This window comes from Paroedura picta, chromosome 2, assembly GCF_049243985.1.
Source record: "Paroedura picta isolate Pp20150507F chromosome 2, Ppicta_v3.0, whole genome shotgun sequence".
In the NCBI taxonomy this organism is placed as follows: Eukaryota; Metazoa; Chordata; class Lepidosauria; order Squamata; family Gekkonidae; genus Paroedura; species Paroedura picta.
In genome coordinates this window covers 128,184,518-128,207,307 of record NC_135370.1, presented here as the reverse complement: position 1 = coordinate 128,207,307, position 22,790 = coordinate 128,184,518, and the positions used below count along the sequence as shown (strand labels likewise).

The window sequence follows — 22,790 nt, the reverse complement described above, 5'->3', positions numbered from 1 at the left end:
GGTTCCTCCTGCAGCTTTGCTTCTTGATGACTCACTAGTCAGCTCTATTGCCTCCTATAGCCTTGTTATTATGCATCCAGTTTCCTATTAGCATCTGGTTCTTTATCCAGGTGGTCCCATCCAACCCCATTGCAAACACTGATTCCTATTATAAGGACACCAATGCAGATCTGTTCGGTGCAAGGAAGCTTTAGGGGTTTGTCCTGGCAGCCTGCTTGTACATGAGTTCTGGGCTAAACTAAATAATGGATTCAGTGATGTTATCTTGAGATTCCAGATCTTGTTCATTTGGGTTTTCTCTAAACGGCGAATGTGGGGATATCATTAGTGAAACTACCACAGGCATTCTTCCTCCCAGTCATTTTGAAAGAACTATAATACATGGGGTTTTCACTCAAAATTCTGCTGAACCTGAATCACACTCACCAACTGTTGCCTGTGTCTCAGGGCTGCCCAAATAAATAGTACGATTAGGGTTCTGTACCTTTAGGATGTAGCAAATAATTTCGATTTGCCACATTTCCAAAATTCACAACTAGATTCACCAGGGCTGAAGCACAGGCAGCTGGGCTAGGAGAAGGAGCCAGATGATGAGCTGCTGGAGCTCTTTGCCTTAGGGTCAAGCTGGAAGTTCCTGTAAATCCTGTATATCTACATTGGAAAGCATCTGGGTGAAAATAAGCGAGGGGAAAACAAACAGTATGGTGGTTGGTGTCTGCTACCGACTGCCTGACCAACGAGAGGATGTGGATGCTGCACTTTGTGAGCAGCTTGGGAAAATATCCAAGCAGCAGGAGCTTGTAATCATGGGCAACTTCAATTTCCCAGATGTGTGCTGGGAAACAAACTCTGCGAAGCATCCTCAGTCATGCAACTTTCTGACCTGCCTGGCTGACAATTTCATTTATCAAATAGTAGATGAACCCACAAGAGGTTCAGCCATACTGGACTTAATACTGACCAACAGGCAAGAGTTGGTGGATGGGGTGAAGGAGGTGGGGACCCTGGGGGGAAGTGACCATGTCCTCATAGAATTCCTTTTGAGATGGGGGGGGCAAGGAAGCTTGTAGCCAGACGCGGATGTTGGATTTTCGTAGGGCAAACTTTAATAAACTCAGAGACATGATGAGTGTCATACCATGGAAGAGAATGCTGGAAGGGAAAGGAGCATGTGAAGGGTGGGCGTTACTCAAACAAGAGCTATTGCATGCTCAATCCATGACTATCCCAGAAAGACGAAAACACTGCAGGAGCTCTATGAAGCCTATTTGGATGAACAGAGAACTTCAAGAGGAACTAAGAAAGAAAAGGGAAATGTTCAGGAAATGGAGGGAAGCTCTAAAGATGAGTACTTACAGATTACTAGGCACTGTAGGTCGATCATCAGAAAGGCCAAAGCTGAGAGTGAGCTAAGATTGGCCAGGGAAGCCCATTGTAACAAGAAAAGCTTTTTCAGTTATGTGAGGAGAAAACATAAACTAAAGGAGGCAATAGGCCCACTGTTGGGTGCAGATGGACAAACTTTAACAAAGGATGCAGAGAAAGCAGAAAGGCTCAGCGCCTATTTTACATCTGTTTTTCCCCACAGGTCAAAGGGTTTAGGCACATCTAGAGATGGCAGTAGCCAAGGGATAGTGTCTGGGCGGCAGGTTGACATGGACAGAGAGGTTGTCAAGAGGCATTTAGCTGCACTGGATGAGTTCAAATCCCCTGGGCTGGATGAAATGCACCCGAGAGTGCTCAAAGAACTTTCCAGAGAACTTGCAGAACCCTTGTCCATCATCTTCAGGACCTCTTTAAGGACTGGAGGTGTCCCGGAGTACTGGAAGAGAGCAAACGTTATTCCGATCTTCAAAAAAGGGAGGAAGGATGACCCGGGAGACTACAGACCAGTGAGTCTGACCTCTGTTGTGGGGAAGATAATGGAGCAGACATTAAAGGGAGCGATCTGCAAACATCTGGAGGACAATTGCATCCAAGGAAGTCAGTCTCCAACAGATCCTGTCAGACCAACCTGGTTTCCTTTTTTGACCAAGTAACAGGTTTGCTGGATCGTGGAAATTCAGTTGATGTCATTTATTTCTATTTTAATAAAGTTTTTGATAAGGTTTCCCATGATGTTCTGATGGATAAACTGAAGGACTGCAATCTGGATTTTCAGATAGTTAGGTGGATAGGGAATTGGTTAGAGAACCACACTCAAAGAGTTGTTGTCAATGGTGTTTCATCAGACTGGAGGGAGGTGAGTAGCGGGGTACCTCAGGGCTCGGGGCTCGGTCCGGTACTTTTTAACATATTTATTAATGATCTAAATGAAGGGGTGGAGGGACTACTCATCAAGTTTGCAGATGACACCAAATTGGGAGGACTGGCAAATACTCCGGAAGATAGAGACAGAGTTCAACATCTGAACACAATGGAAAAATGGGTAAATGAGAACAGGATGCAAGGGAGTGGCGGGTAATAAATTCAATAATAATAATAATAATAATAATAATAATAATAATAATAATAATAATAATAATAATAATAAAATGTATAGTTCTGCATCTGGGTCAGAAAAATGAGAAGCATGCCTACTGGATGGGGGGTACACTTCTAGGTAACACTGTGTGTGAACGAGACCTTGGGGTACTTGTGGATTGTAAGCGACGAGGATGATCTAGGGCCAAGGGACCAAGCCCTATGAAGAAGGTTGAGGGACTTGGGAATATTCAGCCTGGAGAAAAGGAGGTTGAGAGGGGACATGATAGCCCTCTTTAAGTATTTGAAAGGTTGTCACTTGGAGGAGGGCAGGATGCTGTTTCCGTTAGCTGCAGAGAAAAGGACGCACAGTAAACTACAAGTACAACAGTATAGAAGAAGAAGAAGAAGAAGAAGAAGAAGAAGAAGAAGAAGAAGAAGAAGAAGAAGAAGAGTTTGTTCTTATATGCCGCTTTTCCCTACCCAAAGGAGGCTCAAAGCGGCTTACAGTCGCCTTCCCTTTCCTCTCCCCACAACAGACACCCTGTGAGGTGGGTGAGGCTGAGAGAGCCCTGATATCACTGCTCAGTCAGAACAGTTTTATTAGTGCCATGGCGAGCCCAAGGTCACCCAGCTGACTGCATGTGGGGTAGTGCAGAATCGAACCTGGCATGCCAGATTAGAAGTCTGCACTCCTAACCACTGCACCAAACTGGCTCTCTATATCTATATCTGGATATCTATAGGCTAGATATCAGGAAAAAAAATTCACAATCAGAGTAGTTCAGCAGTGGAATAGGCTGCCTAAGGAGGTGGTGAGCTCCCCCTCACTGGCAGTCTTCAAGCAAAGGTTGGATACACACTTTTCTTGGATGCTTTAGGATGCTTAGGGCTGATCCTGCGTTGAGCAGAGGGTTGGACTAGATGGCCTGTATGGCCCCTTCCAACTCTATGATTCTATGATTCTATGATTCTATTATCTAGGGGGTCTTAGTAGACTAGAGACTGAACATGGGTCAGCAGTATGACTCAGTGGCTAAAAAGGCAAATAGGATTTGGGCTGTATCAAAAGAAATATCATGTCCAGTTCATGCAAGGTGATGGGACCACTTTACACTGCTCTGGTTAGACCTCACTTAGATTACTGTGCTCAGCTTTGGGCATCACAGTTGAAGAGGAATGTAGACAAACTGGGGCACATTGAGAGGAGGGCAATGAAAATGGTGAGGGGTTTGAAGACTAAGATGTATGAGGGAGCTTGGGGGAGCTTGGTGCATTTAGCCTGGAGAGAAAACAACTAAGAGATGATATAATAGCCATCTTCAAGTACTTGAAAGGCATAGTACATAGAGGATGGAGTGATTTTCTGTTGTGCCAGAGAGTCAGACCAGAACCAATGGGCTGAAATTAATTCAAAGGAATTTTTGCCTAAGCATCCAGAAGTTCCTGACAATTAGACCAGTTCCTCAGTGTAACTGGCTTCTTCAGAAGGTGGTGGGTTCTCCTCCCTTTGAAGTTTTTAAGCAGAGGCTAGATGGCCACCTGACAGAAATGCTGATTCTGTGAAGTTAGGCATATTGTAAGTGGGTGAGCAGAAGGGATTGTGTCCATGATTGGCTCTTGTGGCCCGTTCTTGCATGCCCAGGGAAATGCCAATTGCCACTTTGGGATCAGAAAGCAAATTTCTTCCAGGCCAGAGATTCTGGTTTTGGAAGAAGGCATCACCTGGACATGACATTGGGGTCACTGTGGGTGGGCAGGTTTCCTGCATTCTTCAGGGGGTTGGACTAGATGATCCTGGAGGTACCTTCCAACTCTATGATTCCATGGACATTAATTGTGCTGAATGATCATTAGGATATTTTTGATTGTGCACATTATAAGAAAACCTTCCCTCAAGCACTCATTTCTTCCCTCCACAATCTGTACCATAAATAAAGATGGACAGGGATAGTGGGAGGAGTGGGGACATTGCCTACCTGATTCGGCCCCTCCATCTTCCAGCTGCATGAAGAAGTGGAAGTCTGGTAAGTTGGCCCCCAGAAAAAGCAGCCTAGCTGCAGCCTTACCAGGCCTCAGGGGAGGTGCCCAGCTAGGGGGAGGGAGGCAGGCAGCCCCCATAAGAGCTTGTTCCCACCCCGAGCAGCCATGCCAGGGCTTGGCGGAGCTGCCTGGCTGGGGGGGGGAGGCATGGAGCCCCTGCCTGAGCCTGCCCTTAGCAGTCCCATTCTGGGCTTGCAAGGCCTTGGCAGAGCTGCCTGGATGGGGATGGAGGGAAGGAGGCAGCCCCCACCCGAACTTGTGCCCACCGTGGAATTGCCAGGCCTTGGCAAGGCTACCCAGATTGGGGGGGAGGCTAGAACCCATTGTATTTTTGGTACAACAGGCGCTTCTGCTAGTTCCTAATATAGCTTGTTGATCCTTGACACGTAAAGCTCCGCCTTCATTCCACAGGTAGCCCTATGAACGGTTGCCATGGTCACTCTGTGTATTGGAGGGAGATTTGCCCTCCAATCTAGTTTCTCTCCTGCTTTCTTGTTTTGGATGATAAGCAGAGGTTGGGTATCCTACTTAACTTGAAAATGACTCATGTTCTCACCTGGTTGTTAGTGCTGCTCTTGAGGAGTGCCCTGAAAGAGACTGCTGGCCAAAAGCCCCCTCCAGGGTTTAGGTATGCCTCTTATGAGGTGATCATCCCACAAAGACAGGCCCCCAGATATGGGCACAAAGAACCCCAGCAGATGAACTACCAGATGAAGATAGAAGGGAAGAGCCACCTGGTCTACCTCAGGCAGAAGAGAGCCTTTGTCCCCAAACACTTCCCCGTTTTCACTTACAGCACGGAGGGGGCTCTGCAGGTGGACTATCCGTTCATCAGGGATGACTGTTTCTATGATGGTTTTGTACGTGGCATGCCCGTCTCTTCGCTTGCCATTAGCACTTGTTCAGGAGGCCTCAGAGGTGTTTTGCAAGTCGAGAATAAGTCCTATGAAATTGGACCTGTCCCAGCATCTGCTACCTTTCAACATGTGGTGTATCGACTCGAAGAAGAGGAAGGGGCCATCCGCATGAGGTGTGGCCTGACAGAAGAAGAGCAACTTCGACAGGCAGCCATGATCAAACGCACCTCGAATGTAACAACTGCCAGGTTTCAGGACAAACCCTGGTGGACACATTTAATGTATGCAAAGCTTGTCATTGTGGTGGAACATGAGCGGTATGTTCAGTTTGGCAGAAATGAAACTGTTATTGCTTTGAACATGCAGAATGTCATCCATCTTACCAATTTATGGTATGTTCCAATTGGTGTTGAGGTATCCCTTGTTGGACTGGAAATATGGTCTCAAAGCAATCTCATAAGTATTTCCCATGACATTGATACTCTTCTTGATGATTTTAATAGTTGGAGGATGAAAAGTCTGAGTTCACGTCTGCCTCACGATGCAGCCCACCTTATTGTATATAAGAATTTTAGACATATGCTGGGATTAGCATTTATTGAATCAATATGCTCGAGAGAGTGGTCAAGCGCTGTTGTCTCATATTTAAGTCCCAGTTTGATCTATTTTAGCACAGTATTTGCCCATGAACAAGGGCATATTCTTGGTATGGGCCATGATGCAAAAGGCTGTAGATGTGAGCAAAATAGCTGCATTATGGCTGCCTATCACTCAAACAGTGATAAATTCAGCAACTGCAGTTATAGAGATTATTACAAATTAATGAAATCTGGGGAAGCAAGATGCATGTTTTTTCCTGAAGACCCAAATAAACAGTATCAGTTCACACACTGTGGGAACAGAGTAGTGGAAGGTGGTGAGCAATGTGACTGCGGTTCAAAGCAGAACTGTGAACGGGATCCCTGTTGCCAGTCTGGCTGCAAGCTGCGTTCCGGTGTCTCTTGTGCTTTTGGGGAGTGCTGCTCCCAATGCCAGTATCTTCCTGCTGGGACCGTTTGCAGGAAAAGCGTTGGTGTCTGTGACCTTCCGGAGTACTGCAATGGGACCTCAGAATGGTGTCCAGAAGATGTGCATGTGCAAGATGGTGCCCCATGTGAAGGTGGTTCATACTGTTACCATGGGAACTGCTCAACTCACAGTAAACAGTGCAAAATGATCTTTGGCTCCAGAGCAACGGCTGGTTCAGAAGACTGCTTCAGAGAGCTGAACACTCGAGGCGACCGTTTTGGCAACTGTGGGGTTAATGGTGCTACTTATAGAAAATGTCATCAGAAGGATGTCCGGTGTGGCCGACTCCAGTGTGAAAACTTCAATACATTGCCTTCGATGGAAGGACACAACACTATCATTCAAACACGCATTATGAACCATTTGTGCTGGGGCACAGATTTCCACCCTGGATCAAGAATACCTGATATTGGAGCTGTGACTGATGGCACACTCTGTTCTAGAAATATGGTGTGTATTAATAAGGAATGCACTGATGTGTCCCAATTGCAATATGATTGTAATATGACCATGTGCCAAAATCGGGGATTATGCAACAGCCACAAACATTGTCATTGTGATTATGGTTGGGCCCCCCCGTATTGTCTAGATAAAGGCTATGGTGGCAGCACTGACAGTGGACCCCCTATACCACGCCAAGGCAATGTACCACTGGGTAGAGTAACTGTAATTCCCCTAGTTGTTTCTGCTGTTGTTGTTACTGTTGTTGGTAGTGTTGCTGCTCTTGGTGTATATTACCAAGCCAATCTGGTACAGTGGTGTAGAACATTTTAGGCATGATGCCATCAATAAAATTCATGCAGGAAGATGACCAATTATAATGCACATTCGATAATACATACTATCTGACTCATAATTAATGGAAAGAAAATAGTAACCATTTGTATATTGTTCAGTATAGATTCTAGTATGTAGTGATAGTGATACACATAAGGGTGTTTGAATGTACAAATTTTTGAATTATTTTTATTAGTATTTCATGGAATTTTTCTCATTGGCACATATCATAAGCCCTGATTTATTGAAGTTTAAATGAAGTTCAACCGGGACAAATGTAAAGTTCTGCATTTAGGTACGAAAAACCAAATACATCAATATAAGATGGGGCAGACTTGTCTTGGCAGTAGCATGTGCAAAAAGGATCTAGGAGTCTTAGTAGACCATACATTGAACATGAGTCAGCAGTGTAACTTGGTGGCTAAGAAGGCAAATGGGATTTTGAGCTGTATGAAACAGAGTATTGTGTCCAGATCACGGGAGGTGATGGTACCGCTGTATTCTGCTCTGGTTCGGCCTCACTTGGAATACTGTGTTTGGTTTTGGGCACCCCAGTTGAAGAGGGATGTAGACAAACTGGAGCATGTCCAGAGGAGGGCAACAAAGATGGTGAGGGGTTTGGAGACCAAGACGTATGAAGAAAGGTTGTGGGAGCTTGGTCTGTTTAGCCTGAAGAGGAGACGACTGAGAGGGGATTTGATAACCATCTTCAAGTATTTGAAAGGGTGCCATATCGAGGATGGAACAGATTTGTTCTCTCTTGCCCCAGAGGGCTGGACCAAAACCAATGGGATGAAATTAATTCAAAAGCAATTCTGTCTAAACATCCAGAAGAAGTTCCTGACAGTTAGAGCGGTTTCTCAGTGGAACAGGCTTGCATGGGAGGTGGTAGGTTCTCCATTTTTGGAATTTTTTAAACAGAGACTAGATAGCCATCTGATGGAGAGGCTGATTCTGTGAAGGCAAAGGGGTGGCAGGTTACAGTAGATGAGCGATTGGGATGTGAGTGTCCTGCATAATGCAGGGGGTTGGACTAGATGACCCATGGGGTGCCTTCCATCTCTATTATTCTATGATTCTATGATTCTACTAAGCACACTCTCTCTTCTGATTCTCTGAACCACCAACTTCTAGCCCAGCTCTCTCAACCTTTTTACTATTGAGAAATCCCTGACTCATTCTTCAGACTTTGGGAAACTCCAGAAGTGATGTCAGCAGGCTACACTTTCCTGCCACATCCCTGTAACTCACATGTCACCAGAGGTGACATCACCCAGACACTCCCACTATAACAAGAAAAGCTTCTTTAGATATGTGATGAGCAAATGTAAGGTAAACTAGGCAATAGTCCCATTGTTGGGTGAAGATGGAGAGGGTCTGACAGGACAGGGAGAAAGCAGAAAGGCTCAATATTTGTTCTGCCTCTGTTTTCCCCAAGAAGAATATGGACACATCAAGGGATGGTAGTAGGTAAGGTATAGTATCTAGGTGGTGGGTTGACATGGACAGAGAGGTTGTCAAGAGTTACCTGGCTGCACTGGATGAGTTTAAATCCCATTGGTTGGATGTTGTGCACCTGAGAGCTCAAAGAACATTCTGGAGAGCTTGTAAAGGCTTTGTCCATAATCTTCAGGATCTCCTTGAAGACTGGGTATGTACCAGAATACTGGAGAAGTGTAAACATTATCCCACTCTTCCAAAAATGGAGGAGAGGTGACCCAGGTAACTATAGGCCAGTGAGTCTGACCTCTATCTCAGGGAAGATAGTGGAGCAGATATTAAAGGGGGTGATCTGCAAACCTCTGAAGGACAACTTGGTGGTCCTGGGAAGCCAGCATGGATTTGTCTCTAACAGGTCTTTCCAGACAAATCTGGTTTTCTTCTTTTACCAAGAGATGGTGTTACTAGATCAAGGAAATTAGCTGATGTTATTTACCTGGATTTCAGTAAAGCTTTTGACAAGGTTTCCCATGGTGTTCTGATGGATAAACTGGATGACTGCAGAATGGATTTTTGGATGGTTCGGTGGACAGGGAGCTAGTTAGAAAACCTCAGCCAAAGACCATGGTGAAGATGCTCGGGTCAGCAGAGGAGAGTGACAAGGATGATCTGGGGACCAAGCCCTATGAGGAAAGGCTGAGGGACTTGGGAATGTTCAGCCTGGGGAAGAGGAGGTTGAGAGGGGACATGATTGCTGTCTTTATTTGAAAGGTTGTCACTTAGAGGAGGGAAGGGAAAGGTTCCTGTTGGCAGCAAAGGATAGGACACATAGTAATGAGATTAGCTTTGGATAGAATGGACCGGCTAGATATGGGGCGGGTGGGATTCAGTCAGAGTAGTTCAGCAATGGAATAGGCTACCTAAGGAGGTGGTGAGTTCTCCCTCACTGACAGTCTTTAATCAGTGGCTGGACAGATACTTACCACAGATGTTTTAGGTTGATCGTGTATTGAGCAGGGAGTTGGACTAGATGGTCTGTATAGCCCTTTACAACATTATGATTCTAATTTTCAATTTTATTTTTATATATTTTTAGAATTTTTTTATTTTATTGACATTGTAATCCATCCTGATTTTTTTTTAGAAAGGGCAGAATAAAAGTTGAAATATCTATATACATAAAATTGTGACGGCACACCATGACAATATACTGAAGGTTCTGAAGCCTCCTATTGGTGGAATCTCCCCCACTCAAGGGCAGTTGTTGCTCTTGCTCAGGATTTCACACACACCACGTCCCTTCAGGCCTGCTGTGAAGGAAGCTTCTAACAACCCCTGACTGAGGGGAGGGACACATTGCCAAGAGTAACACAGGGGAGTCTCTGGGCATGGGCAAAAGCTTTCCCCTTCTGCCTAACCATTGGTTGACAGGGAGGCCACAGAAAAGGCCCCTTCTCACTTAAAATACTGCTGTGGCCAGCCTTCCAGCTTGAGGGAAGACACAGCCAAGCCATGCATGACTCTTCTCCACCACTCTCTGAACATTTCAGGACTACTGTGCAAGTTTGTTGTGCAGATGGAACTGGATACTGTTGTGGGGGTTATTTTGTCACCTGTTTGATCTGCACAACAATCCTGTGCAGTAGGCCTCAAGTGTTTCATCTCCACAACAACCTTTCTGGAAGGCACAAAATATTTTTGCATCACAGTCCTGTTTACCCTCCAAAGCAGCCATTTCTGCCTGGAAAGCCCTTGGCTTATTTCAGGTCAAGAAAACATTGCAGAGAGGAGGTAAAGTTGCCAAATTGGTGTAGGTGCATGTTCAGGAATTCCAAACTTCCTAGGTGTGCTTGAACCTGACTTGGGTCAGGATTGTTGTACACAGAGAGACCTCCTGTTAGGGTTGCCAGCTTCCAAGTGAGGCACGAAACCCACACCAAACCATGATCCTGCATCCATTGCATTACAGCATGCAACGGGCTTTACTACTAGTAAATAAATAAAAATACAAACAGGGTGGAGTCCAACTGAGAGTTAGTGAATGCCAAACAAAACCATAATACAATAAGAACATATGAGGAGCTATCTGGGATCAGACCAATGCTTCATCTAGTGGTCAAAACTGAGAAGGTTCACCAGCAATGCCAGAACTTTAGAAGCCCTCCCTATGTTGCTCCTCAATAACAAGAATGCAGGGCATAACCACCCAAAATATAATGGTCTATCTGTACTTTGTGACTAATAGCCATTGATGGACTTCTGCTCCATCAGAATGTTTTCTAATTCCCTCTTGTAGCTGCCACCACTTCCTGTAACAGTGAATTGCACATATTTTTTTTTTTATAGAAAGTTTTTATTTTATTTTTCCAAAGTTGAAGACAGTGAGATACATGCAATCTACATTGTTAATACAGAAAAGGAGAGCTATGCTCTTCATTTGATACACATGGTTCCCCATTTTAATCCCTTTTGTAAATAGTTCAGGTAAGGGCCCCATTGTTCTTGAAAGGCCTCTTCTATTCTTCCGTTAACTATTAGTGTCAGTTTGGCTATCTTGGCAAGATCAGCTAGTTTATTCAGCCAGTCTTCTGTCGAGGGTAGTTCTTGTGTTTTCCATTTCTTGGCCAATTCTAGTTTTGCTGCTGTCGTCGCATAGAAAAAGAAGCTCTGTATGTGGGTTAGGAAGCACTGTGGAAAAACATTTTGGTTCTCCGTTTCAATCTTAAAAACCCTCTTCTCTCCATTTAAGATTATAAGACTGGCTACAATATTATGGACTTTTACCCAAAGCTTATAGACTTTTTATAGACTTTTTCACGTTTGCACCACATTTAAAAAAAGAAGTCTACCTTGTTACCATCATTTCAACATTTGTTTGCATAGTTTCTGATAGTTTTAACAATCATAAACAGTTTATACTTAACGTATTCCTAGAGCCCTCCACAGTTCCACTAGAGAAAGGGAAAAAGGAAAAAAAAATAAGCCTGCTTAGTTGTACGGAAAGAAGAGAAACAAATATATATAAGTGTACATTGTTAATACCAGAAATAATAAAATGGAGTCTTCATTAATTAGTAGAATAGATTTTTCGTTAGTTATATTTACACCTCCTCAGTTAGAAACCTCCTTTTAGTTATGCTTTAAATTTAGGCTGAAAGTCACTACAGAGATATGTTAGATAATTCAAATTCAGCTATCATAGGAAATCTAAAACCCCACACTGTAATATAAGCCCATTCCATTAGGTGTCTTCTTTTAGTTATGCTTTGATTTTGGGCTGATAGACACTGCGAAATTAGGTTTAATAATACAAATTCAGCTTACTTAAAAGATCTTAGACCCCAGATTAACTTCTTAACTAGTTATATTGCCTATATGGCTACATAAAGGAGGGAAAAGAGGAAAAGAATTTCAACCACTGTGTTACATTTCCATTCCCCAAGTTTCTTAAGGGGGTCTCATATCGAGGCTTATTACGTCTTGTGGCTCCCGTTGACTAATGTTCTGTCCTATTGGTCTTTCGCTGGGAAAGTACAGTTGTAGTCTTTCCCTCGGAGTACACATTGATAAATCTTGAAGCAGTTGTACCTCCTGGACTCCAATATCAGTACCGATGTTTTTCCATGAAGCTCCTTTCAATCGATTGCTTTCACCGCAGATCCATATGTCTTTTAATTGATTCTTGTGTATTGTTGCTTTGGAGTGGCTATATATCTTCTCAGGTAGGGTGTCCTTATCTGAGCTGCAAGACTCTGACATCCCCTTTTCCATCTCCATAATTTCAGATTCCTCTTCTGCTGATAATTTTCCACCTTGTTTAGAGCTATCATCAGCCACCACTATTGGTTCATCATTCCTGTTGGAGACTTCTTCCTTAATACCTTTAAACTCCATGAGCATATTTTTAAGTGAGCCATTTATAGATTCTTTCAGGTCTTGTGTTTGTTTCTCTAGAAGATATGCAAATTTTTTAAACGAAAACATGTTCCAGGTTTGGAGTTTTGTTAGACTTAATCAATTATGCATATGTTGTTTCCAAAGTATATTTGCAGTTTTGCAAATAATCAGTAGAGGTCCCTCCTTATAAAACTCAGAGTCCTGGGAAATCAGCCAAAAGACAGTTAAAAAACAAGGAGCGATTGTAGAGCAAAGCAGAAAGACAAGACCAAAAATAGCACTCCAGATAAAATTTTGTCTCTTTGCACACACTAGTCCCTGTAGTTGCCAATGGGAAACCGAAACTATTTTCTTCACCAGCTGTCGTCCGTCGCTTTGATGACCTGTTGAAGCTTTTCCAAGCCTGAAATCTCGTTCTGGCACAGAACTCTCGCAGAACTCTCGCGAAGTCCTTATATCTGCTTTTTCAATCTCCGGTTTATAAACAATGGTGAGGGGGTGTTCTGGCTGTCTTAGCCCCTTTCTCTACCTTCTCCCACTTATCTCCTTGTCACTCTAGCTGCTTAAATTAAGGAGAGCAGCTCTTCACGCCGAGAGTTTGTTCCAAAGGGAGAAGGTGCCGGGGGAAACCCCCACTCACTGTTTGTAGGCTCGATCCGATATCTGCCAGTTGTTTTCACTCCGGAGTTGTGATGAGTCAGAAGTCTTGCAAGGAAGAATCCAATTAGCTTTGAAGATTAAAGTAAAAGCTGTGTAGATTGCAGAGTTGTAAGAAAAGACGAAAGTTTTAAAATGGCGAACGGCACTTGCTGGACCCTGTGCACACTGAGCTTATGTTCCAGGGAGTATTAAATTCCCTGCGGAACAGAAAGGCCCCAGAGATTCACAAGGAATTCCTGAGAAGATGGTAGGTGGGTTTGCGTACCCAAAACCTGATTCTGTCAATCACAGCAGTGATTGACCCTCAGTGGAACAGGAGCTCGAAGTATTCGAGCTATCCAAGTGCCATGGCTCCGCCCTCCGTGAATTGCACATATTAATTACTCTTTGTGTGAAGAAGTACCTTTGATCTGCTGTCTGTCCATGAGGCTGGGAGTTCGATCCCAGCAGCCGGCTCAAGGTTGACTCAGCCTTCCATCCTTCCGAGGTTGGTAAAATGAGTACCCAGCTTGCTGCAGGGGGGTAAAACGGTAATGACTGGGGAAGGCACTGGCAAACCACCCCGTATTGAGTCTGCCATGAAAACGCTAGAGGGTGTAACCCCAAGGGTCAGACATGACTCGGTGCTTGCACAGGGGATACCTTTACCTTTAAAGTCTTCAACTGGTGATGGAAGACAATGATAGAGGAGAACAGATACATCTCCCTACGGAGAGAGTTCCCATGTTTGGCACCATGAGCAAGAAAGTCCTTTCTCAGGTTGCCACCCATCTAGCCTCAGTTGGTGGGGGCACCTGAAGCAGGGCCGCTCAAGAGGACTAGAGCAGTCAGGTAGGTTCATACAAGAGAAGATGGTCCTTGAGCTGTATTGTCCCCAAGCATTGTAGGGCTTTAAAGGTCAGTGCCAGCACCATTCATTAGGCCAGGGAACAACCTGGGAACCAGACGGCACAAGCCTGAAGAGCTACAGCTCAGACAATCCACTCCAATCAGTGTTCTGGTTGCAGCATTCTGTGCCACCTGAACCTCCCAGACAGATTTCTCAGACAGCATCATTTAGAGTGCATTGCAATGATCTAATCTGGGTGCTTCCCCAGCATGCACCACAGGGACAAGATCTTTCCTGGCAAGGAATGGCCACAGCTGGCACAGCAGCCAAAGCTGATGAAAGGTGCCCCTGGCCACCACTGCCACCTGTTTATCCAGATCCAGTTGCACCCCCCCCCCCCAAGATATGAACCTGCTCCTTTTCAGGGAGTGAAACCCCATCCAGAACTGGAGACATCTCAATTCCTGGGTCAAACCTTTCCCCCACTTGTACTTTTGTTGTTGTGTCAGGACTGAGTTTCAACTTTTTCACCTTGTTCCATGACAAAGCTTCCTCCAGGCACCTTTTTCTGGTTTTTATACTTTCCATGGGGTCTGCTGGAAGCATAAGATAGAACTGAGTATCATCTGCATATTGGTGGAAACTCAATCCAAATGACCTTTCTCAGCATGCTTGTTGGGGCCAACATACCATAGTGATGTCCATTCTTGACCTTGGACTCTAATATAGCTCCTGTAGATGGTTCTAATTCTTTGCTAAATTTCCATTCCAATATAAAACAAAATTAATATGAATATCTGCTATCTCAACAATTATCTAGTAGATATACAATATGACCTTTACATATGATATGTTTGTAACAGCCTACTGGTAGAAAACTAGCATATAAATGGAATATATTTTAATTTTATTATTAACATAGCATCTACAATTAGACATTTTGGTTTTAAGAAAAGTGCCATGCCTGTTTTTAGTCTAAGCAAATAAATTGTTTTTAGTCTAAGCAAATAAATACAGGCAGCCATAGGAAATGGTTACAACATCAATATAAGAGAAAATACCATGGCATAGTTGGCAAAACCAAGCAAACAATTCAAAAGTTCATATAAATGTTTTGCATTCAAGTTGTATATGTCTTTCTGTCTTAATATGCAACAGGGTTCTGCTATTGAATACTTTGTTTAACCTAAGCTTTGTAATAGCATATTTCATCTGAAAAGATATGAAATACAAAAAGGATTTCCTCTCCCTTGAAAGGTATTATGCCTGTTGTTTTAGGAATCTTGCTGCAGATCAGCAAGATCACTGATAATCTCTGAGTCACCAAGAAAAGAATCCCTCCCCCCCTGCTGCTAACATGGTGAGCCAGCCACGAATACCTTGCTGTTATTGAAAATTCTGGCCCATGAAATCTGCTCCTGGGGAAAATTAGATGCTACGACTGTAAACCTCTGCAGCCACCTTGAGGGTGGGGCAAGAGGACAATTCAAGAGGCATCTTTGGCCTAGGGTTGATAGTCCCTAGTTTGGAACCTCTCCCTCCATTTACAGGCTCTCAGGAACTGGGGGAACTAACTAGGCATGGGGAGGGAAGAAGCAAGAAGTAAATGAGGTGTGCTGATGTCATCCAGAAACGATGCAGGGACATTAATGACATCAGGAGGTGGGCAAAACTCTGGGGCTTTCTACACAAAGACCAATGTTGCCAAATGTTTTCATAATGCAGAAACGCTATATCTTCATAGGGCTTGGTCCCTTGGCCCCAGATCATCTTCGTCGCTCTCCTCTGAACCCTTTGAATTTTATCTACGTCCTTCTTGAAGTGAGGCCTCCAGAACTGCACACAGTACTCCAGGTGTGGTCTGACCAGTGCCGTATACAATGGGACTATGACATCTTGTGATTTTGATGTGATGCCTCTGTTGATACAGCCCAAAATGGCATTTGCCTTTTTTACCGCTGCATCACACTGCCTGCTCATGTTTAGTTTACAATCCACAAGTACCCCAAGGTCTCGTTCACACACAGTGTTACCTAGAAGTGTATCCCCCATCCAGTAGGCATGCTTTTCATTTTTCTGACCCAGATGCAGAACTTTACACTTATCTTTATTAAATTGCGTCTTGTTCTCATTTGCCCATTTTTCCATTGTGTTCAGATCTCGTTGAACTCTGTCTCTATCTTCCGGCATATTTGCCAGTCCTCCCAATTTGGTGTCATCTGCAAACTTGATGAGTAGTCCCTCCACCCCCTCATCTAGATCATTAATAATTATGTTAAAAAGTACCGGGCCGAGCACCAAGCCCTGAGGTACCCCGCTACTCACCTCTCTCCAGTCTGATGAAACACCATTGACAACAACTCTTTGAGTGCGGTTCTCTAACCAATTCCCTATACACCTAACTATCTGAAAATCCAGATTGCAGTCCTTCAATTTATCCATCAGAACATCATGGGGAACCTTGTCAAAAGCTTTCCTAAAATCCAAGTAAATGACATCAACCGAATTTGCCCGATCCAGCAAACCTGTTACTTGGTCAAAAAAGGAAACTAGGTTGGTCTGGCAGGACCTGTTGGAGACAAATCCATGCTGACTTCCTTGGATCACCAAATTGTCCTCCAGGTGTTTGCAGATCGCTCCCTTTAATATCTGCTCCATTATCTTCCCCACAACAGAGGTCAGACTCACTGGTCTGTAGTTTCCTGGGTCATCCTTCCTCCCTTTTTTGAAGATCGGAATAACGTTTGCTCTCTTCCAGTCCTCCAGGACATCTCCAGTCCTTTAAGAGGTTCCGAAGATGATGGACAAGGGCTATGCAAGTTCTCTGGAAAGTTCTTTGAGTACTCTTGGGTGCATTTCATCCGGACCAGGGGATTTGAACTCATCCAGTGTAGCTAAATGCCTCTCGACAACCTCTCTATCCATGTTAACCTGCCACCCAGACTTTGGCTACGGCCATCTCTAGATGTGCCTAAACCCTTTGACCTGTGGGAAAAAACAGATGTAAAATAGGCACTAAGCCTTTCTGCTTTCTCTGCATCTTCCGTTAGAGTTTGTCCATCCGCACCCAACAGTGGGCCTATTGCCTCCTTTACTTTACGTTTGTTCCTCACATAACTGAAAAATCTTTTCTTGTTACAATGGGCTTCCCAGGCCAATCTTAGCTCACTCTCAGCTTTGGCCTTTCTGATGATTGATCTACAGTGCCTAGTAACCTGTAGGTACTCTTCTTTAGAGCTCTGTCCTTCCCTCCATTTCCTGAACATTTCCCTTTTCTTTCTTAGTTCCTCTTGAAGTTCTCTGTTCATTCAAATAGGCTTCTTAGAGCTCCTGCAGTGTTTTCGTCTTTCTGGGATAGTCATTGATTGAGCATGCAATAGCTCTTGTTTGAGTAATGCCCACCCTTCACATGCTCCCTTCCCTTCCAGCATTCTCGTCCATGGTATGACACTCATCATGTCTCTGAGTTTATTAAAGTTTGCCCTACAAAAATCCAACATCCACGTCTGGCTACAAGCTTCCTTGACTCCCCATCTCAAAAGGAATTCTATGAGGACATGGCCACTCCCCCTAGGGTCCCCACCTCCTTTACCTCATCCACCAACTCTTGCCTGTTGGTCAGTATTAAGTCCAGTATGGCTGAACCTCTTGTGGGTTCATCTACCATTTGATAAATGAAATTGTCAGCCAGGCAGGTCAGAAACTTGCATGACTGAGGACGCTTCGCAGAGTTTGTTTCCCAGCACACATCTGGGAAATTGAAGTCACCAATGATGACAAGGTCCTGCCGCTTGGATATTTTCTCAAGCTGCTCACAAAGTGCAGCATCCACATCCTCTCGTTGGTCAGGTGGTCGGTAGCAGACACCAACCACCACACTGTTTGTTTTCCCCTCGCTTATTTTCACCCAGATGCTTTCCACTGTAGATATGCTCTCCTTCACTAGAATTTCCTGACAGGTAAGCCCTTTCCTCACATACAGTGCCACTCCTCCACCTCTTCGATCTATTCTGTTTTTTCTGAACAGTTCATATCCATCCACCATTACATTCCAGTCATGAGAATCATTCCACCAAGTTTCTGTGATGCCTACTAGATCATACCTTTCCATCAGCATGAGAAGTTCCAGCTCTTCCTTTTTATTGCCCATGCTTCGGGCATTAGTATAAAGACATCTGAATCCTTTTACTTTTGGTTCTCTATGAGCTGGCCTTGCTGGTTGGGCTGCCTCCGATCGTTTTCCTTACATACACTCCCTATGTTGATCGTCTCCTTCCCCTTGTGGCTTTAGTTTAAAGCTCTCCTGATGAGTCTCCCCAGGTTCCTGCCAAACACATTCTTCCCCAGTTTCGATAAGTGCAGTCCATCAGGTGCTAGTAGGCCTTCCTCAAGAAAGCCTATCCCATGGTCCCAGAAACCAAATCTCTCCTGCCGGCACCAACTACGCAGCCAGTGATTCACCTCCATTATCTTCCTCTCCCGACGCATTCCTCTTCCGTTGACAGGCAAGATTGAAGAGAATACCACTTGTGCCACCATTTGCTTGAGCTTCCTCCCCAGATCTTGATAGTCTTTTTTAATAGGAGCGATGGTATTCAGGGACATGTCATTCGTTCCCACATGGACCATCACAAATGGGTAGCAATCCGTAGATTTGAGGAGACTTGAGCCTCCATTGGAGACTTGAGCCTCCATTGTCAGCGAGGCATCATCCTCGTCGCTCTCCTCTGTACCCTTTCAATTTTATCTACATCCTTCTTGAAGTGAGGCCTCCAGAACTGCACACAGTACTCCAAGTGTGGTCTGACCAGTGCCGTATACAATGGGACTATGACATCTTGTGATTTTGATGTGATGCCCCTGTTGATACAGCCCAAAATGGCATTTGCCTTTTTTACCGCTGCATCACACTGCCAGCTCATGTTTAGTTTACAGTCCACAAGTACCCCAAGGTCTCGTTCACACACAGTGCTACCTAGAAGCGTATCCCCCATCCAGTAGGCATGCTTTTCATTTTTCTGACCCAGATGCAGAACTTTACACTTATCTTTATTAAATTGCGTCTTGTTCTCATTTGCCCATTTTTCCATTGTGTTCAGATCTCGTTGAACTCTGTCTCTATCTTCCGGAGTATTTGCCAGTCCTCCCAATTTGGTGTCATCTGCAAACTTGATGAGTAGTCCCCCCACCCCCTCATCTAGATCATTAATAAATATGTTAAAAAGTACCGGGCCGAGCACCGAGCCCTGAGGTACCCCGCTACTCACCTCTCTCCAGTCTGATGAAACACCATTGACAACAACTCTTTGAGTGCGGTTCTCTAACCAATTCCCTATACACCTGACTAACTGAAAATCCAGATTGCAGTCCTTCAATTTATCCATCAGAACATCATGGGGAACCTTGTCAAAAGCTTTACTAAAATCCAAGTAAATGACATCAACCGAATTTTCCCGATCCAGCAAACTTGGTCAAAAAAGGAAACCAGGTTGGTCTGGCAGGACCTGTTGGAGACAAATCCATGCTGACTTACTTGGATCACCAAATTGTCCTCCAGGTGTTTGCAGATCGCTCCCTTTAATATCTGCTCCATTATCTTCCCCACAACAGAGGTCAGACTCACTGGTCTGTAGTTTCCCGGGTCATCCTTCCTCCCTTTTTTGAAGATCGGAATAACATTTGCTCTCTTCCAGTCCACCGGGACATCTCCAGTCCTTAAAGAGTTTCCAAAGATGATGGACAAGGGCTGTGCAAGTTCTCTGGAAAGTTCTTTGAGCACTCTCGGGTGCATTTCATCCGGACCAGGGGATTTGAACTCATCCAGTGTAGCTAAATGCCTATCGACAACCTCTCTATCCATGTTAACCTGCCACCCAGACACTGTCCTTTGGCGATGGCCATCTCTAGATGTGCCTAAACACTTTGACCTGTGGGAAAAAACAGATGTAAAATAGGCACTAAGCCTTTCTGCTTTCTCTGCATCTTCCGTTAGAGTTTGTCCATCCGCACCTCCTTCACCTCATCCACCAACTCTTGCCTGTTGGTCAGTATTAAGTCCAGTATGGCTGAACCTCTTTCCCCGGTCTAAGGGGAAAAAAATGGCGATCACTTTTCTGGAAGTTTGGGGGCGAGAGCGGGGGAGGGACATTCTTTCTACTGATACATTGAGAATGCACATATCTTTCGCTGATGTGTTGCAGCTTGTGCTCAGAAGTGTAGTGTTTTTTTCAGGGAGAATCCACTTTTCCTGATTACCTGAAAAGCACTACAACGAAGCGCTTTTTGCGGGAGTGTTGCAGGAGTGTTGCAGATTGTGTGAGACGCCATGCGAAACGTTGAATTAGTAGCGTTTACCAAAGGTAAGACTTCTGCTACATTTAAGTCATGGTAAGAAACTACTTCTTCCATAAAGTTTTTGCCCTCAAGCCAGATCATCATGTCCAACATCGCCAACATGCCAATGTCACTTCCGGGAGACATCAGCACATCACATTAATTTTTGGCACTCCTCCCCGCTCCTGGAATACGAAGAGGGACCTGGCAACCCTCCCCTGGCCACTTCCTTGTGGTTTTGCCTCTCTGAAGCCCGGTGCAGCAGAGGCTTCATGTTTCCTGTTGCCCTTGGATAGAGCTCTCTTGAAAGGGGTTAGGTTCCCTTCTTTTCATAGGAAATGGGCCACTCCAGGAACCGGCCCACGCACCTGTTCTTGGCCTTTGTTTCTGCCGGCCTTTGCCACACACAGAACACAAAGTATTTAGCTGCAACTCTTCCCCCCTCTTTCATTAGCAAAGTGACTCCCTGGGGCAGAACTGCTGGCTTTGTGACAAGTGCAAGATGATTGCGGGGAAAGTGTTATCCTCCCCCCCTAGCCGCACTTCATCCAAATGCCAGCTTCTAAAGAGGCCTCTGGCTTGCTTCCCGTTCCTTGCTTCAAGCAAACCCAGCGACCTGCACAAGCAGAAGGGGGGAGCACCGTCATGGCACACAGGAGCTGAATGTGGTCAGCAAGTGTTTGAAGCTGGACAAAGGTTTCCAGGGAGGACATCTGAGAGTCATTTGTTGTCAGTTTCTCTGGTACTTTGATACTGCCTCCTTTTCTCTTTTTAATCCCGTCTCCAAGGAATTCATGGAAGCAGTCAAGGTTTCCTCCTCTTACACTGCATCTTCATATCACCTCTGTGAGGTAGATTAGGCATGGAGAAGTGAGGAGGGGGGAGAAAGTAACTGGCCCTGTGAACTTTATTATTATTATTTATTATTATTATTATTTAATTTATTACCTGCCACTCCCAAGTAGGTTCATGGCGGGTTACAGATGTCCAATTAAAACCCCCATTAAAACCCTATTAAAATGGACAAAAATACAAATACAGTACACCAACAACACAACAACATGGCAGAAAACCCCCCTCAACCCCAACCCCTGGCCCTACCTCTAGAAGGAGGAAGTAGGAGAGATGAAGTAATCAAGTTGCAGCTTAATACCACGGGGGGCCCGTCAATCTTTCCCCACTGCCCCAGCCTCAACCATAGACCTGGAGGAACAGCTCCATTTTGCAGGCCCTGCGCAACACTAAAAGGTCCCTCAGGGCCTGCAGCTCACTCAGGAGCTCATTCCACCAGGTCGGGGCCAGGACTGAGAGGTCCTGGCCCTGGTTGAGGCCAGGCATGCTTGTTCTCACCCGCAGAGCATAAGGCCCTGTGGGGGGGGGGGATAGGGTGATAGGCGGTCCCTCAGGTATGTGGGTCCCAACCCACGTCAGGCCTTAAAGGTTAAAACCAAAGCCTTGAACCAGATCTGGACAGCAACTGGCAACCAATGCAGCTGCCTCAGCACAGGCTGGATGTGGGCTCTCCAAGGTGTTCCTGTGAGGACCCCAGCAGCTGCATTTTGTACCAGCTGGAATCTCCAGATCAAGGACAAGGGCAGGCTCGTGTAGAGCGAGTTACAGAAATCTATTCTGACCGTTGCATGGATCACTGCAGCCAGGTGTTCAGGGGACAGGTAGGGCGCTAGTAGCCAAGCTTAGCAAAGATGGTAAGATGCCTGGCTGGCTATCTTCTTGACCTGAGCCTCAATAGTTAGGGAGGCATCAAAGGTCACACCAAAGTTCCTTGCCTGGGATCCTCTGGTTTCAAGGGTTTGTTTGACAAAGGAAGAGAAAGAAACTGGGCCCCGGATTTTTCAACGTCAAATTTCTTTTTCTAGTCTTATATTCTAGATGTGACACAGAGAAGGGCTCTGTTCATTGTACATTTAGACTATCTGCAAGCATTCCAAGATGTTGTAATACAATCGATTAAGAGCAGATGGTCTATTTACTATGCATCCCGAGTGCTCACAGTTTAAACTTGAAAGGCTGAGAGGAGAATAACTCCCCCACCCCAGCTTGTCAGTGGCCCTAGATGGCAAAAGAGGCTGATCTCTGATTACAACACTTGAGTAGGAATGGCTTTCCCACTCTACCACATCACTGCTACTATTATCAATGCAATTATTATCTATCATAGCTTACTATGAATAAGATGATGGCAGAGCCCAGCAGCAAGTCTGGACACCTACAGAGTCCGTCAGGTTTCCACCATGCGATACAAGGACATTATGGGCTTCTACATACAGTCACCCGGGAGCCCCCCAGGTCAGCTGGCACAGGGCAGATTGCTTAGGACTGTTGCGAGGATGAGGAATGGGCTGTTCATTTCAGATGTGCCACTTGACTTACACCAGGCTTTAGAAATTAATAGGAGGAGTCTA

At 44.9% G+C, this 22,790-nt stretch overlaps 2 protein-coding genes across 3 annotated transcripts in view; both read left to right on the top strand.

Moving 5' to 3' along the window:
* The window catches only part of LOC143830299 (deubiquitinase DESI2-like), a 64,154-nt gene that overhangs the window by 14,427 nt on the left and 26,937 nt on the right, over positions 1–22,790 (top strand). The window lies entirely within an intron of this gene.
* LOC143830298 (disintegrin and metalloproteinase domain-containing protein 20-like) lies at positions 4,959–7,233 on the top strand. Its single transcript, XM_077322624.1, has one exon. It carries the CDS (start codon positions 5,046–5,048, stop codon positions 7,203–7,205), a length of 2,160 nt encoding a protein of 719 aa, XP_077178739.1. The 5' UTR covers positions 4,959–5,045; the 3' UTR covers positions 7,206–7,233.